Raw genomic sequence first — 12917 nt, forward strand, 5'->3', positions numbered from 1 at the left:
CTACGCCAGCCAATGGCTTAGCGGCAGGGGGGCGGGCGAAGTTAGTGGGCGGGGAATTAATGAAGCATCTTTTTTGCCACCCCACCCCCGCCCCGACAGTGGGGAGGTGCCGCCAGGGTCGCAGGTGAGCGGGTAGCGCCCCGGAGGAGGCTCCCAGGGGAGCGGCGGCTCCGCGGACGGTGGGTACCAGCGGGGGCAGCGTCAGGTCGCTGTCGCCCCGATGCCGGCTTTGGACCCGGCTCTGCAGCGCAGCGGACTGCGACGCCCAGGAGAAATACCAGTCGCAGCTGCCGCCTGACCCGGGAGGGTAGGGAGGGCCCAAGCCTCCGAAACAAGGCTGCAGAAGTGTCTGGGCGCACAGCTGGGACTCTCATTTGCGGGGAGGGGACTCTTCCAGCATGCCCCACGTCCCACCAAGTGCAGCCATTGCGCTGTGGCCGAGGCAGGTGCGCGCCCCTTAACTCCCTGCCAGGATTCTCCCTAGGGGCTTGTACAGGGCGGCCCCAGAGGAGAAGGTGGGGAGTGAGAGGTGCTTTATTGTGGTAACAGGCCACTCTTAAGTAAACTTTAGCCATTTACCTGGCACACGTTATAGAGTAGAGCACCCCATTCGGCAGAGAAATACTCTCTTTCCTCTAAGAACATGGTGTGGAGCGTAGGCTGCGGGGTTGGTGGGAGGTGGGGAGCACACTTCAAAGGGGATTGGGTTGGGGGAAGTCTGTAGATTTTGTGATGTTTTTCTTCTTGAGCAGCCTATAATAAGTTTACCTAAAAAAATTTTATTTTGGACCCAGAATTTACTGTTTGATTTTCCTCAGACCTCATAATTCTGTCTTATGCAGTATTTAGTAACTTCAGTCTCAAGTGCTAGTCCTTGAAAAAAATTGCCCAGGTATAAAACGCTATTGGTGGTACGTCATCTTCACAAGGATTACGTAAGTGAACCACTTACCATACCTATTTCCAGCCAGTAAAGAATGACTGTGAGATGAGATTTCTGGAAAATGGCCGTCCTCTGTGATTGGGCATGGAAGAACTATGAATTTTTAGAGGTTGCAAATACTGAATTCCATTCTGTAAAGATAGAGAAGATAGCGAATATACAAGGGATCGTATTTGCCATCTAAAATGGCATTTTTTCATACTTTATCCTCAGCACCAAAAATATGTGCCTTGCATATAGTAAGAGCTCAGTAAATACTTTAGTTAATTATTGGGTAGTGGATGATGAAAACCCAAGCTCTTATATAAATACCAAAATATAAAGGAGAAGAAGAAAAAAGCAATTCCTGGAAAAGCTTAGCTTCTGTTCATGCAAGCATAGTTACAGATTTCAACTCAAGGTTGCTTCGATTTGGGTGCTGTCTTAAATTAATCAGATTGAAAGATTTTTGATACAATTAAGCCATGACTGACTGGGAGTCAAGTCTGAGGATGGATTTCTGTTTAAATTAGGATTCTCTTGACAAGTACAATTGTTTATTATTTTATTATGTATATATTTTGTATGTTATAGTTTGTATATTATAATATTGCCTCCATATAAAAGATATACTGCTTGAATTTCAAAAATATGTGAATTATTACAGATATATTTGCTTCTTGCAGGAAGTTTTTTAGCAAAGAGTAGGGTCTTACAAGCCAACATTAAAGATTTGCTGGTATTTGACCCCAACCTAGTTTTCCAACTTTGATTCCTGGTTCTTCTGCCCTGTATCACAGTCCCTAATAAGTCTTTTTTTTTTTTTTAAGACTCAAATCAAATGCTAATTCCTTCTCACAACCTTCCTTGATCCCACCAAAGATTTCTCCTGAACACCCAGGGTATTTTGTTAGTACTGCTTTTTCGCATTTTTCCTACATTTGCATTGTCCATCCAGTAAAGATATATTCACGTGCTGTGTTCAGACTATACCAGGAAATGGATAATAGCTGATATTTTTTGAGGGATTACTATGTGTTAGGTATTGTAAACTTCTTGATTGGATTATCTTTTTTTCCCTATTTCTTTTTTTTTTTACTTTATCTTTTGTATTCTATGTTTTTTGTTTTTTTCCCTTTTTCAGTTTTATTAGGTAGAATTATGGTTTGACTGCACATACACATTATATTGTATGTAAATACATATGTACCATGTACTGCACATTTTTTAGTGTACATATATGTACTGATCATTGTTTCTAAGAACAGATTAGAGCTTTAGCTTTTTAAACTTACATAGTTATCAAAGGAATGAAGTCAGCTACAAAGAAGAATCAGCAGAATGCGGTAATCCAATCATGAAGGACAGTCACATGTGCTTACACATATTCTCATTTAATCCTCAAAACATCATGAGTATTACTCTATTATTTTTCCCATCTATAGATGAAGAAATAAATTTAGAAGGTTAAGTAATTTGTTTAAGATCACAGAGCTTCTAAGTGGTGGAATTAACATACAAGTCTAGGTAGTCTGTATTCAAAACTTTCAGTTTACAGTCTCTTATAATTTTTCATGTAAGCTTTTAATGTATATGTGTTTTATAAGTTTTACTAGATTATGAATTACTTGATAGGAGAAACATATGCATCTTTGATCCCTTATTACTCCTAGTGTAAAGTAAGTGATTATAATACAGCCTGATAATGGGAGCTTGTAGCAAGGACATTAGCTTTAGATTAATGGGGACAGTGAAGGTGCTGAGGATGAGAAGTCACTGGCTAGACATAAGAGCATAGACCATGGGAGTTGGGAGGATGGGCCAAAGGAATACAGGTATGGTAGTCCTAAGGGTAGGGGTTATGAAAGCTAGAACTGGGCTGTCCAATAAAGTAGCCAATAGCCATACATTGCTATTGAGCACTTGAGGTGTGGCTAGTCCAAACCACCCACTGGATTTTGAAGTCTTAGTAGAAAAAAAGTATAAAATGTCTTCATTACTTTTTATGTTGATTACATATTGAAATAATAATATTTTGGTATATGAGGTTAAATAAAATTAATAATTAATTTTTGCCTGTTTCTCTTTACTTTTTTAATGTGGCTACTAGAGGATTTAAAATTATGTATGTGACTCTCATTAAATTTATGTTGGATAGCACTGATCTAGAATTTAGAGGAATTTCAGAATGGTTGGTGCTGTGTGTGCCCATGAGTACACATGTATTGGAGAGGGTGGGTTGGGTAAGTATGATTGGGGCTGGTATTGGAGGCGACAGATAAAACTGTCAAAAGGCAGATTTGAAGATACATAGGTAGGACTCAGGTTTTGTAAGAGAGAGAGGAGGCATAGGGAGAGTGAATTTACCTCCTAAGTATATGCAAAGCCTTTGAAAGGTTTTAAGCACTCTGTGTAACTGTTGAATGAAGCATTGTGTCTTAGTTCATCAACCTTAATGGATATTTCCAATATATACTCCTAGTTCAATCCTAATTCTTTCTAATAAAGATATGGGTAGATGTCTCAAGATACGCTATTTATAAGAATATTTGGTTCTCTAAAGAGAGAAGTCCATTTCTACTGAAGCCTGAATTGATTTAGCTTGCATTCCTTTGATATGTTTCCAACAAATAGGAGTGTGAATTGGTCCTTACAATTAGCCATATTCTTGTTCCATCTGACCTAACATTCTACTGGGCAGATTTCCCCAAAAAGAGACCAGCTTTGTCTATGTTGTAAGTTTTGTGGCAGATAAGGTCTTAATGATCTCTGAAGGGAAATTTCTTAGCAGCTACAGCATTTGCTCCCCACCTTGGCCTCTGTGCACATTTCAGCAAGTAAACTTTTCACACTGATTGCTTGTTTTCAATCCTGGCTGCAAATGAGAATCACCTGGAGAGGATTTTTAAAATTTTGTTGACAAATAATTGACAAATATAATTGTATATATTTAAAGTGTACAATATGATGGCTTGATACATATAATACATTGTTGAATGATGACTGAGATCAAGATAATTAACATGTCTGTCACCTCACATAGTTAACTGTGTGTGTGTGTGTGTGTGTGTGTGTGTGGTGTGTTGAAAATGCTGAAGATTTGCTGGAAAGCTTTTTGAACTTCCAATGCCTGGCTGTATTCCAAAGATTATTTTAATTGGTCAGAGATGGGGACTGATTGTAAGTATTTCTTAAAAGCTCCCTTGGTGATTTTTATGTGCTGTAGAGTTGCACTGATATATGCTATTGAGTTCTTGAAATGTCTTTAGTGCAAAGTGAGATGTGCTCTAACTGTAAAATACATATTGGACTCAAAGACTTAGTAGAAAAACAAGAATGGAAACTCCCTCATAAATCATTTTTATATTGACCATTTATTGGAATGATAATATGTTGCCTTTATGGTCATCTAATTTTTCTGCTTTCAACTCTCCTTTCACTTTTTCTTTTTATAATTTTACATCTTAATAATTTCAACAGTCACATCTTTTAAAATTAATGTATGGGAATGGAATTCATATGTATTCATGTAATATGTGTGATACAGAGTATGTGTTCATAAATACATATAAGCTATTATAAACATATATTATTTTCTGGAAAGCATCTCCAGAAATTACTAAGGTTAGTTACAGTGATGGTGGAGAGAGATTTTCATTTCATTTTATTTCTTTATTTAGGTTTTCTAACCGTATGTGTATACTTTGCTTTTTTTTTTAAAAGTCAACAGAGATTTGTGGGTGTTGGGTTTATGAGGCTTTAAAAATGTACTTTTCTGTAATAAAAATTTCTCATAAATATATTTCTAACATAATGTTAATCATTTCAAAGTAAAATAAAATAAAGGAGCTAACAAACAGCTATAAGACTGAGACAAATGACTCCACATGTGGTCCCTGGAGCTGGAGAGTGGTGGTAGACACAGAGAAAACCTGTTGTAAAGCGAAGCATATTCTGTGTATAGATACTCCTAAGTTGAAAACTGAGCTTCTGTGAGTGTGCACACACACACAGACACATGCACACATTCCTTTTCTGATTTTGTTGGCTTGCATTAACTCCAGCATTTACACAGTGATAATGTTGTGCTAAGCCACATTCATATACTGTAATGAGGCACTGTATTCCATTCCACAGCTGTAGTATAGTTTATTCATCCAATTCCCTATTGATGACTATTTGTATTTTTACCATGCTTCTACCTTTTAAATATAACAGTATTTATGTTACGCGTTGAAGATACTGCCTTTGAAGCAAGTGGACTTCCACCTTCTAGGTCCTCACAGGAGAGGAGTAAATGGCAGAGGAGGGAGAAAGCCAGGTTTTGATTTCAGTAGTTCCTTGAAACATTAGAAACAATACACCATCCAACCTTGTTTCATTTGGTGTTAGAAGCTTTTGTCCAGATGGGTTTCGTTTGAGGTCAGGGAGGCTACGGTGAGCACTGAGAGACCGTATTACAGTGGTAAACCACAAAACGTTCATTAGTCTCCAAGACGTTTAGGAATTTGGGAAAATACTGTTCTTATTTTAATTAGTGATCTTTTTCTGTAACTAATTAGTTTGGGAAAAATCCTTGCCACTTTTATGTTATCCCTTTCATTCTGTCATATCCTTACGATATTTTCATTGTTTCAGGAACTTTTATTCCAAGCTTAGGATTTCTGTGTAGGTTTAAACTAAATATGGGTTTTTAAAATTTATTTTATTTCATTTTTTTAATTGAGTTATAGTCAGTTTACAATGTTGTTTGTGTCAATTTCTGGTGTACAGCACAATGCTTCAGTCTTATATGAATATACATATGTTCATTTTCATATTGTTTTTCACCATGAGCTACTAGAAGATCTTGTATATATTTCCTGTGCTATACAGTATAATCTTGTTTATCTATTCTATATATACCTGTCAGTATCTACAAATCTCAAACTCCGAGTCTATCCCTTCCCACCCTCCTCCTCCCAGGCAACCACAAGTTTGTATTCTATGTCTGTGAGTCTGTTTCTGTTTTATATTTAAGTTCATTTGTCTTTCTTTTTTTTTTAAGATTCCATATATGAGTTTTATCACATGGTATTTTTCTTTCTCTTTCTGGCTTACTTCACTTAGAATCACATTTTCCAGGGACATCCATGTTGCCACAAATGGCATTATGTTGTCATTTTTATGGCTGAATAGTATTCCAGTGTATAAATATACCATGACTTCTTTATCCAGTCATCTGTCAAAGGACATTTAGGCTGTTTCCATGTCTTGGCTATTGTAAATAGTGCTGCTATGAATATTGGGGTGCAGGTGTCTTTTTGAATTAGGGTATCCTTCTGGATGCATGCCCAGGAGTGGGTAAATATGGGTTTTAATTTAAGAAGTAGTAAAATATAAGTAGTTGTCATTTCTCTGGTCAGATTATATTGCCTCAAATTTGTTTCTGAATTTTACTGATTTTGTAGCTCAGCCTTCCAGTGTTCCTCTAAAATTATTGCACAGAGTCTAAATTTTTTTTTTGTTCACTTTTTAACATGCCAAACTAGCAGTCACTTTGGCAGGTTGACTCGTTTATTCATTCAGAAAGTGTTTATGGCATGCCTGCCATGTGCCAGAATCCCTGCTAGGGCCTGGGGAATGATGGTGAGCAGAATTGTTGCTGTCCTCATGAAACTTCTAGTGAAGTGGGAAAGAGACACTCTTATTTGTATGTTAGCACAAGTGTAACATTTGGATGAGGAAAAGAAGTAACTTGACTCATCAGGAAATGTTTCACCAAGAAACAGATTGCTAATCTGCAAACTGAAAGCTGGGAGGAATTAAGTAGGCCAGGCAGGGAGCTGTCTATTTTCCTGGGTGGAGGGAACAGTGTGTGCAAAGGCCCTGAGTAGGGAGAGAGATTGACAAGAATGGGTGACTGAAAGAAGGCCTCTGTGGTTGGAGAGGATGCACTGGGGAGAGCAGAGTAGAAGTAGGAAGTGGACCAAGAGGAAATACTGACAATTAGTCAGGAACCTTTACAGCAGCCCGGGTGAGAGAGAATGTGGTAGCCTGCACTGCGGTAGTGCTGGCGGACAGAAATGTGGTCAGTTTTGAGCCATGTGTAAAGTTTAAAAAAAAAATTAATTAATATAGCTTATTGAGTTGAAGTACACTGCAGAAGTCACAGGTCGATTGATTTTTACTTCTTTCTCTTTAGGAGTTATCCAGCCTGCCTGTGCCAGCAGATGGACAGAAGACTCTGATTTGAATAAAGTGCTAACAAGTGATTGGCCTTAATTTTTGTCCTTTGTAGCCTTCCTCAAACTCTCTTCTCATCTTCTTTCACTGCATTTAAGTTAGAAAAATGAAGCAGTTGAAAAGGAAAAGGAAAAGTAATTTTAGTGTACAAGAAACTCAGACTCTCCTGAAGGAAATTACAAAAAGAAAAGAAGTCATTTTTTCCAAGCAGCTCAATACAACAATTAACGTGATGAAGCGAATGGCTTGGGAGGAGATTGCACAGTGTGTGAACGCTGTAGGGGAAGGAGAACAGAGAACAGGAACGGAGGTGAAGAGAAGGTACCTTGACTGGCGAGCACTGATGAAGAGAAAGAGGATGAAGGCGAACATTAAGTTGGTTGGTTCGGGGTTTCCCCTTCCCACATCCGATTTAGATGACTCCCTCACTGAAGAGATAGATGAAAAGATTGGATTCCGAAATGATCCGAATTTTGATTGGCAAAACATGGCAGATTTCCGGGATGCAGGTGGATCCTTAACTGAAGTCAAAGTGGAAGAGGAGGAAAGAGATCCCCAGAGTCCTGAAGTAAGTATTATCCCATGAACCATCTTTGTATTTCTTCATTTCTTTATTTTTAATTTTATTTTATTGAGTTATAGTCAGTCTAACATGTTGTGTCAATTTCCAGTGTACAGAGCACAATTTTTCAATTATATATGAGCATACATATCTTCATTGCCACTTTCTTTTTTGCTGTGAGCTACCACAAGATCTTGTATATATTTCCCTGTGCCATACAGTATAATCTTGTTTATCTCTTCTACATATGCCTGTCAGTATCTGCAAATTTTGAACTCCCCATCCGTCCCTTCCCCCTTGGCAACCACAAGTTTGTATTCTATGTCTATGAGTCTGCTTCTGTTTTGTATTTCTTTTTCTTTTCCTTTCCTTTCCTTTTTTTTTTTTAGATTCCACATATGAGCGATCTCATATGGTATTTTTCTTTCTCTTTCTGGCTTACTTCACTTAGAATGACATTCTCCAGGGACATCCATGTTGCTGGTGTTATGTTGTCATTTTTAATGGCTGAATAGTATTCCATTGTATAAATATACCACATCTTCTTTATTTCTTCATCTCTGATGTCACAGTTTATTATAGACCAAGAATAGTTAAATTCCAAGATTTTCAAGCTAACTTAAAAATAGTACATAACAAAATCATTCTGGTTTTTTCCATCTTAATATCAGTAATCTCTTTTCACTTAAGTATACTTCTCTTAATTATATATTAATGATATCAAGTAATTCATAGGAAATCCTTTTCAGAATTCAAAGTAAATGGTTTTTGTGTACTCAAAACAATACAGAAAACTTTTAAGAAATGTTCAGCCAAATTAACAGCTGTGAAGTAGAAATAAATGCTGAAAACTAAAAATGACTTTTCTCTTTTCTTTTAGTTTGAGATTGAGGAGGAGGAAGAAATGTTGTCATCAGTTATACCAGATTCCAGGAGGGAAAACGAACTTCCCGATTTCCCCCACATCGATGAGTTTTTCACCCTGAACTCAACACCATCCCGGTCTGCGTACGATGAGCCCCACCTGCTTGTAAACATAGAGAAACAGAAACTGGAGTTAGAGAAACGACGGCTGGATATTGAGGCCGAAAGACTGCAGGTGGAGAAGGAGCGCCTTCAGATTGAGAAAGAGCGGCTGCGGCATTTGGACATGGAGCACGAGCGGCTCCAGCTGGAGAAGGAGCGGCTGCAGATCGAAAGGGAGAAGCTGCGGTTACAGATAGTGAGCTCGGAGAAGCCGGCTCCGGAGAACGAACTGGGTCAAGGGGAAAAGGCCATCCTCCAGCCACAGGATATAGAAACAGAGAAGTTAAAACTTGAGAGGGAACGCTTGCAGCTGGAGAAGGATAGGCTGCAGTTTTTGAAATTTGAATCAGAGAAGCTGCAGATTGAAAAGGAACGCTTGCAAGTAGAGAAAGAGAGACTACGAATTCAGAAGGAAGGTCATTTGCAGTAATTTATCGAGGTCTCCGTTTATCAAATGTTTGGAAACCCTAGGTTTAGGTAATACAAAAATGGTTGCAGGATTAGCTGTATTATTGATTTTTTTTTTCCCGTTTAATCTCAGTGTTTCCAATAGGAAGAAGATAGTTATCTGTGGGTAACTGTATGCTTAAGTAGTATATTGCATAAAATCTATGTGCCCTAGCATACATAGTATAGCAACAACTATTGAGCTCTACTCTATAAATTAGTAAAATTGCATAAAGTCTTGTATAATCTGTGTACTCAGAGTTTACAATTATGTCTATATAAAATTCTAGCCCTGTAGTTCTCAACTAGGGGTGATTTGGGCCCCCCAAAAGACATTTGGCAATGCCTGGAGACATTGTTGTTTGTCAAAACTGGGCAGTGGGGTACGTTGCTACTGGCATGTAGTGGATGGAGGCCAGGGATGCCTACATCCTGCAAAGCGTGGGGCAGCCTCCCACATGAAAGAGTGATCCAACCCCAATGCCAATATTACTGAGATTGTCAAACCCTGTCCTAGCCTGACTGAGCACCTCTAGCTTTGTTTCACAGTTTATTAAAATCTTAGATATTTATGTGGGAGTTACTTAAATGGCTCCCCAAATGAACTATGAAACATAACTGTGTAGTATGTTGAATATAGGAAGTGATGAAGATTATAGGTATTTTATTCCCGTGTTTCCATCTATAAATAACCTGGGACTCAGAAAACAACACAGGGAACATCAGAGATTTGGCTAAAGCGGGTCACTTTGAAAAGCAGTTCACTTGCCGAGCATTAGAAGCAACACAGTTTTTAAGCTTTTGTTTCCCTTCCTTTGAATCCATTGTCTTAGCTGAGATACAAAAATTGTCATTGCAACCATGTACTGAAATCTTAATGTAAGTGACTGGCTGAAGCTAGTACAAATGGTACTAATTAAAAAATGGTACCAGTAGTCGATGAGTTTGAACTCCATGTGTGGTTATTTGATTTTTAAAATAAGATAATAGCTACTTGGAAGTGGGAGTGGGGGTGGGGGGGGAGAATCCTTTGTATCTGATAGTAATGATTGTGATGAAATAATAATATTAGCTGTGTGTTATGAATTAGGGAGGCACTTACTGCACACCATCTGATCTAATCTGCTGAGCAAGTGGAGAGCTGTATCTATTATTATTCCTGAATCTGAAGCTTAGGGAAGTCACACAGTGAGTAAAAGGCTGATTTCATATATCATGGTGTATTTTGTCTTTGCCCCTCCCTGAGCAACAGAATTTGTATCTTCAGTCCCTTTGGTGTTTATTCTGAGACCAGGGGCTTTATCTGGTGATTTGCCTTCAGTCCCCTGAAGGTGCTTTTCCCATAATCTAGATGATTCTAATACACACTGAAGTTGAGAATCATGGCACGAGATCACTTTGTATTTTCGCATTTCCAGGGCTGATACGTAGCCTTCATACATCTCTTCTCTTGACAGATACTACCTTGATTCTGCAAATGTTCCTTGTTAATTTAAGAATGTCTTGAAACCATACGTGATATTTGAGTCTGGGTATATAACGGCAAAATACACTTCTGTTTAGTTACCTTGACTTTGAAATAGTGTTATTTTTCTATACCTGAAATAAATACTTCTACTATAGAAATAAAATCTGCCTGTACTATCTCAACATTTATCATTGTAAGTGACGCTCAGTGCTCTGATGGTTGGGGTTCATCAAGCCTGGAAGAGAGGTTTATCATGGTGAGTCAGAAGAAGAGGCCTAACATTTGTGTTAAGCATTGTGCTATGTGTTTTTCATACATTATTTTGTTTGTTCCTCAAAACAACCCTTGAGCTAAGTCATTTTAGCTCTACCTTTGTAAGAAAGGAAACGATAACCTCACCAATTTAATTAAATACCTGAAAAATGATACACCAATACTGACCCAGGCTTTTAGCGTAAGAGGTCTAAAGAGATGGAGTCTTGAAAGTATGTAAGTGAAGTTATAAGTATGGTAGTTTTGTTACTTGCTGCTTGTAAAAGTCGTTTAACTTACCTGTGATCTGGTTTCCTCATTGTAAAATGAGCATAATGATTTCTCCTCTGCCTATGCTTCATAGGTTTATTGTTTTTAAAATGGTATGTAAACTATAAAATGCAACTTTAAAAGCAAATTGATTATTATTGTTACATGTAAGATCAATAGATTTTAATTTCCTAGAAGTAAACATGAAGATAGCCAATATTATTTGTGGATGGAGCATTCTTATGTTCCCAGAAGTAAGAGACTTAAAAAATGAAAAGCAGCAACAGTTTAGTATTTCCAGGGCTTTGGTTGAGGAGCCTTGGGTTTCTTAACCCTGCCCCGGGTATAGCTGGATTGCGTTGGTTCACTACAGTGGAAAGCTTCATTGTTGCATTTCTGAAATGGTAGGCACACTTGGAGTGAGTCATATTGGTTAGCTATTGCTGTGTAACAAACCACTCTGAAACTTAGTGGCTCATGTTGCTTATGATTTTAGAGGCAATTAGGCTGAGCTCAGTTGGGTGGTTCTGGTCTAGGCTGGCTTCTCATGGTCAACTGTAGGTTGACTAGGCTGTTTAACTTCTGGGGTTGCTAACTGGATACTGGTTGGGGGATGGAGGGTCTCAGCTCTTCTGATGGTGTCTAATCTTTTAACAGGACTTCTTTTAATGGGAATGACAGGAGTTCAAGAGCTAAAGAAGTGATACTCAAAGTATCTTGAGATCAAGGCTCAGGACTGGCACATCACTTCTGCTGCATTATATTGGCCAAAACAAATCATAGGGTCAGACTAGAGTTAAGAGATGGAAAATAAAGTCTACCTCTGGGTATAAGGAGCTGTAAAGTCATTCTGCAAAAGATGGGGATAGAGGGAGGGGTGACGAATTCTGTCCATTCTCATAATCTGCACTGCCATTCTGGTTAGCCTCGGATACTCCTGGTAACACAGTGCAATTGGGAGATTATCTGGTTTAGCCTTTATCCTAGAGACAAATACCCTAATATAGGCATTAAATTATATTGTCATCCTGATCATAAGGAACACTTTCCCATCCCTTTTATAAGAATACTGATTTAGAAGAAGAAAGGGGCCATAAATTTTCAGGGAAAGAAATAAGTGTACTCTCAGGCTTTTTCTTACAAATTAAACACTTTATAGTCTTTGTAACAGAAGAGAATTCTTGCTTCACTTCATTTCTTCCTGATTTGTCTATTTTATAACTTTGCTTCTCTCTTTTAATTTTCTACTTCTTCATGCTTTTTCACTTCTATCCTGAAAATAAAAACAGATCATAGTGCTTCCAGAATAGTTTATTTTAAATTGGTAGCTACCTCTCTGTAAATTTTTATTTTGAATTCAAAATTATTTTCACTGGGTTGCTCTACATCTTTCTTTCTTTCTCTCTCTCTTTCCCTTTCTTTCTTTCTCTCTCTCTTTCCCTTTCTTTCTTTCTTTCTTTCTTTCTTTCTTTCTTTCCTTCTTTCTTTCCTTCCTTCCTTTCTTTCTTTCTTTCTTTCTTTCTTTCTTTCTTTCTTTCTTTCTTTCTTTCTTTCTTTCTCTTTCTTTCTCTTTCTTTCTTTCTTTTCTTTCCCTCTCTCTCCCTCCCTCCCTCCCTTCCTTTCTTCCTCTTTTTTAATTGAAATATAGTCAGTTTACAATGCTGTGTCAATTTCTGGTGTACAGCACATTGCTTCAGTCACACGTGAATATACGTATATTCATTTTCATAATAAGTGACTACAAG

The 12917-nt window shown here is 37.9% G+C and overlaps 1 protein-coding gene across 3 annotated transcripts; it reads left to right on the forward strand.

Moving 5' to 3' along the window:
* The first annotated feature begins 32 nt into the window (after positions 1-32).
* Positions 33-10132, forward strand: MSANTD4 (Myb/SANT DNA binding domain containing 4 with coiled-coils). Of its 3 annotated transcripts, none has more exons than XM_015249746.3 (3): positions 33-179; positions 7107-7715; positions 8590-10132. In XM_015249746.3, exons 2-3 carry the CDS (start codon positions 7254-7256, stop codon positions 9163-9165), a joined length of 1038 nt encoding a protein of 345 aa, XP_015105232.1. In that variant the 5' UTR covers positions 33-179; positions 7107-7253; the 3' UTR covers positions 9166-10132. The 3 variants fall into 3 exon arrangements, with proteins under 3 accessions (XP_015105232.1, XP_031531255.1, XP_006216575.1); XM_031675395.2 differs by having other exon boundaries at positions 36-124; XM_006216513.4 differs by lacking the exon at positions 33-179 and adding an exon at positions 322-446.
* Positions 10133-12917: the final 2785 nt, after the last annotated feature.

This window comes from Vicugna pacos, chromosome 10 (assembly GCF_048564905.1).
Source record: "Vicugna pacos chromosome 10, VicPac4, whole genome shotgun sequence".
Lineage (NCBI taxonomy): Eukaryota > Metazoa > Chordata > Mammalia > Artiodactyla > Camelidae > Vicugna > Vicugna pacos.

Coding starts and splice junctions, on each gene's coding strand:
- MSANTD4 (XM_015249746.3), top strand. CDS start 7,254: ATGAAGCAGTTGAAAAGGAAAAGGAAAAGTAATTTTAGTGTACAAGAA. Junction 7,716..8,589: donor GAGATCCCCAGAGTCCTGAA/GTAAGTATTATC, acceptor CTTTTCTTTTAG/TTTGAGATTGAGGAGGAGGA.